The sequence below is a fragment of the Macrobrachium nipponense genome, chromosome 15 (assembly GCF_015104395.2).
Source record: "Macrobrachium nipponense isolate FS-2020 chromosome 15, ASM1510439v2, whole genome shotgun sequence".
NCBI classification, from domain to species: Eukaryota; Metazoa; Arthropoda; class Malacostraca; order Decapoda; family Palaemonidae; genus Macrobrachium; species Macrobrachium nipponense.
Window position 1 is genome coordinate 43,697,837 of NC_087208.1, and position 4,474 is coordinate 43,702,310.

The window sequence follows — 4,474 nt, forward strand, 5'->3', positions numbered from 1 at the left end:
CAGCCCCCTAGCTGCAACCACTTTCGTTCCTTTTACTGTACCTCCTTTCATATTCTCTTTCTTCCACCTTACTTTCCTTAACCCTCTCCTAACACTTGATTCATAGTGCAACTGTTTTGAGGTTTTCCTCCTGTTACGCCTTTCAAACCTTTTCACTGTCAATATCCATTTCAGCGCTGAATGACCTCATAGGTCCTGGTGGTTGGGCTTTTGGCCTAAGTTCTATATTCAACTCAATAGCGATATTATAGTCGATTGGACGTGAAGTATATTTGGATGGACACGAAACTCAGATAGATCCTTTCTGAATGACTTTATTTTTTGGTAATTCAGATATCGATCTATCAGGTGAGCCATCAAAAGTTTTACCATTTTCATTTCCCGATAGTTCTTCTGCAGCTGCCGCCTCCTTTTCTTCTACATTTGGGATTTCATTCTTCTCTGCACCTGCAACTGCATCGCCTAACTCTTCACGAGTATTTATGAACTCTTTTGGTAATGGCGGGTCTGGATAGCTGACCAACTCTGAAGAATCACGTGCTAAAAGTTCATTTTTGTTATCTTGAGAATCATTGGAGATCAGTCTCATTTGATCAATATGCCTCTTCCATATTAAGTTACCGTCCACTTGTGCATTGTATGTGCATGGACCCAATTTAAGAACCACAACTCCTCGAGTCCATATGCCCTTCTTGGTATTTTGACGATAATCCCGAACCAGTACCACGTCCCCTATATCGAGTTCCCTCATTGGTTTCTCGTTCTCTGAGGCTTTTCTTTCAATTCGCTGAGATGCATCTGGGTGTAGTAAATCAAGGCGTGTGCGTAACTGCCGACCCATGAGCTCTACAGGCGTGCGTTTTGTTGTACAGTGAGGTGTAGTTCGGTAAGGCAGTAGAAATTGGCACAACTTGGTATTTAAAGATGTATTACACGATTGCAATGTTCTTATCGCCCTTTTCATTCCTTGTTTGAATGTTCTTACTGTATTTTCGGCCTGCCCATTACTGCTTGGGTGATAAGTGGGTATCAGTATATGCTTTACACCATTTTGGGTCATGAACTCTTTAAATTCCTCAGCCACAAACTGTCTTCCATTATCAGACACGAGCTCTACACAAACCCCATGCTGAGCAAATACCCGCCGCATGATCTCGATGGTATTCATAGTTGTAACTGATTTCATTGGGTGTACTTCTGGCCATTTTGAATATGCGTCAATCATAATGAGGTACATTTGTCCCAGGAATGGTCCTGCGAAATCAACATGTACTCTTTTCCACGGACCAGAAGGCCATTCCACGGATTACCCTCAGCACGAGTCGGCATTGGCTGAGTAGTCTGACAAGCAGAGCACCCTTGCACAGTGTTTTCAATATCTTGATCCGATATTTGGGGCCACCACACATGCAAGCGAGCTAATCCTTTCATCCGAACAATCCCCGGATGACCACCATGTAGCTCTTCTAATATTTGAATCCTATATCTCGACGGTATTACCACCCTGGCACCCCATAGAAGACATCCCTCTTCAATTGAAAACTCACGCTGGCGGCTATGGAAGGGTTTCAGTTCCTGTGCTATGTCCTCAGAGTCTGGCCATCCATTTCGTGTATAATATAAAGCTCTAGCCAGTACAGCATCATGCAAAGTTTCCCTTGCAACAGATTTCGCAGTTACAGGAAGAGAGTTCACCTGGTGCATGTTAAATGCAGTTGCTTCTTGTGTCCAGTTTACATGCTTATCTGATGCATCGGAGTCACAATCTGGTAAAGGCAACCGTGAGAGTGCATCAGCATTTCCATTGTCACTTGAACGACGTAATTCAATGTCATAATCATGAGCTGCTAACTGTATAGCCCAGCGTTGTATTCTTGCAGCTGCAAGGACTGGAATGCCCTTCTTGGGTCCCAGAATGTATGACAGTGGTTTGTTATCTGTAATAAGGGTGAATTTACGACCATATAAATATTGATGAAACTTCCGTAGTCCAAAGATGATTGCCAAACCCTCATGCTCAATTTGGGAATAGTTACGTTCAGTGGGTGTTAACATTCTTGATGCATAAGCAATTGGTCTTTCTCCGTTACTGGTGATATGGGAAAGCACTGCTCCAAGTCCTTTGGGTGATGCATCTACTGCCAACGTCACAGGTTTACTCAAATCATAGTGCACTAATACTCCTGTTTCAGTGGTCAGCATTTTTTTAATCTCGGAAAAAGCTCTTTCACACTCTACTGACCAATGCCATTTTCTGTCTTTATGCAGTAATTCTGTGAGAGGCGCTGCGACTAATGAGAGATTTGGCACATAGCGACGGTAATGGTTTACCAGCCCCAGGAAGGATTGCATTTCAGACCTTGATTCTGGCCTTGGTGCCTCCGTGACTGCTGCAATGGCATCCTCCGTCATATGAATACCCTCTTCATCTACAATGAAACTCAAATATTTCAAGGAGGGCTTCATAAATTCACATTTCGACAAATTACATTTCAACCCATTGATGTGCAACCGTTCAAGTACCTTTTCAAGATTGTGTAAATGTTCAGCTGCGGTTCTCCCAGTAAGACTAATATCATCTATGTTGCATCCACAAGGCACTCCTTGCAGAACTTTATCCATTAAAGACTGAAAAAGTTGTGGTGCTGCTGAGACACCATATGGTAAACGTGTATATCGGTACAAACCAAGTGGTGTATTAATCGTCACATATTTCCTAGATTCCTCATCTAATTCCACTTGCTGATAAGCTTGCGATAAATCTAACTTTGAGAAAGTTTTTCCACCGTTCAGTCGCTGGTATAGTTCATCTGGATTTGGCATTGGATGTTCAGGGTTTTCCACATAACGATTTATGGTGACCTTGAAGTCACCACCGATCCTAATAGAACCATTGTCTTTTGAAACGGGCACTATCGGTGCCGCCCACTCACTATAGTCAACTTTCTCAATAATTCCTTCCAATTCTAGTCTTTTAAGTTCTGCATTCACAGCATCCCTGATGTCCTCGCTTTATAAAAGATTGGTTTTGCATCCTTTCTCACACGAATATGAGCCTTTATATTCTTGGCTGTACCCAGTTCACCATCAAAGACATCACCATATTTCCTTAACAGTTCTTCTAACTTTGAGGTTTTCAGAATACCAGAATGCAGATGATTTACAGCTAACTTTTTCCATAGTTACGTAGCATATCCCGACGACTTCTATTTTTTCTCCCGTCATGGTTTTCAGCACAATATCGCTGGATTGAAGTACTGTATTTTTCAGATGTTTAGCGTAGAACTCTTCACTTATCAGTGACACCGAAGCTCCCGTCTCCAATTCCATATCAATTGGTATCCCATTTAATTTAACTTTCACTATTATCTCTGGAACTTTATTGTGTCTTGCTTTCATTTTCTTAACACAGTATTTCAATGTATGCACCAATTCATCCTGTAGTTTGCACTCTGTAGTTTCTTCTTTCGAGCAGCTGGTCTCCTCCTCTGCCATGTTGACCGTCGATCGTTTCCTTCCTTGTCTTCCGTATTTCCAATTTTGATTGACTGTGGCGTGATTTTCCATTCGGCACATTCTACGAAGGTGTCCTTTTTTATGACACCCATTACACTCAGTATCCTTATGGAAACAAACATCAGCCTTATGGTTTGTCTTCCCGCAACGGTAACACTCAAGGAGAGAAGCATTCGGCCCAACAACTTTTTTTACCTCCTGAGTTTGACCCTGAATCTTCGTGACATTTTCATCAGCCATTTCCTGACTTAAAGCAATCGAAAATGCTTTCTTTAAGTCAAGCTCCTGTTCACTTAATAGTTTCCTCTGTGCCGAGCGGTTGGCCAATCCAATAACAAACAAGTCTCTTAAAACTTCCTCTTGAAAAGCACCAAACTGACATGTTTCCGCCAATTTCCGTTGCTCCGTTGCATAATCAGTGATGGATTCTCCTGGACGTTGTTTCCTATTGTAAAACTTGAAACGTTCAGCTATCAGGATGGGTTTTGGGTGGAGGTGATTTTTCAAAAGCTCAGTAAGTTCTCGATAAGTCCTTGATGAGGGCTTATTAGGGGCAAGCAATGTCTTCAGAAGTCCATATGTAGGAGAGCCGACGGCGCTCAAGAAAACTGCCCGTTTCTTATCTTCCTCTGTTATGTCATTTGCTAAGCAGAACTGATCAAACCTTTCGACATAATCTTCAAAGTCCTCGGATTTGTCAAATGCTGCTATATTACCCAAATGCGCCATCCTTAATTTTCCCTTTCGTGAGTCAGTTCCTCGTCGCCATTGAAGTATATTTGGATGGACACGAAACTCAGATAGATCCTTTCTGAATGACTTTATTTTTAAGACTAACTTATAATGATATACAGTTTAAAAGAAGACAAGATAGTTAACAGGGTAGTTATACTTAATGAGTAGTAAGTATCTGTAAACACAAATATAACCTCTGGTAATAGGTAGTTATAAACATAAA

General features: G+C 41.6%; 2 protein-coding genes across 2 annotated transcripts; both read right to left on the minus strand.

Annotated features, from left to right (window-relative positions):
* Positions 1-289: 289 nt before the first annotated feature.
* LOC135226665 (uncharacterized protein K02A2.6-like) lies at positions 290-1,168 on the minus strand. The gene has a single exon (XM_064266377.1). It carries the CDS (start codon positions 1,166-1,168, stop codon positions 290-292), a length of 879 nt encoding a protein of 292 aa, XP_064122447.1.
* A 53-nt stretch (positions 1,169-1,221) lies between these two features.
* Positions 1,222-4,245, minus strand: LOC135226667 (uncharacterized protein K02A2.6-like). Its single transcript, XM_064266378.1, has 2 exons — positions 3,101-4,245; positions 1,222-3,010 (listed from the first exon to the last, which is right to left on the minus strand). Exons 1-2 carry the CDS (start codon positions 4,243-4,245, stop codon positions 1,222-1,224), a joined length of 2,934 nt encoding a protein of 977 aa, XP_064122448.1.
* Positions 4,246-4,474: the final 229 nt, after the last annotated feature.

Excerpts from the sequence above, each read along its gene's own strand:
- LOC135226665 (XM_064266377.1), bottom strand. The coding sequence starts at position 1,168 with ATGAATACCATCGAGATCATGCGGCGGGTATTTGCTCAGCATGGGGTT.
- LOC135226667 (XM_064266378.1), bottom strand. The coding sequence starts at position 4,245 with ATGGCGCATTTGGGTAATATAGCAGCATTTGACAAATCCGAGGACTTT. Across the intron at positions 3,011-3,100 it reads AGAACTGTTAAGGAAATATG|CGAGGACATCAGGGATGCTG; the intron begins GTGATGTCTTTG and ends TCTTTTATAAAG.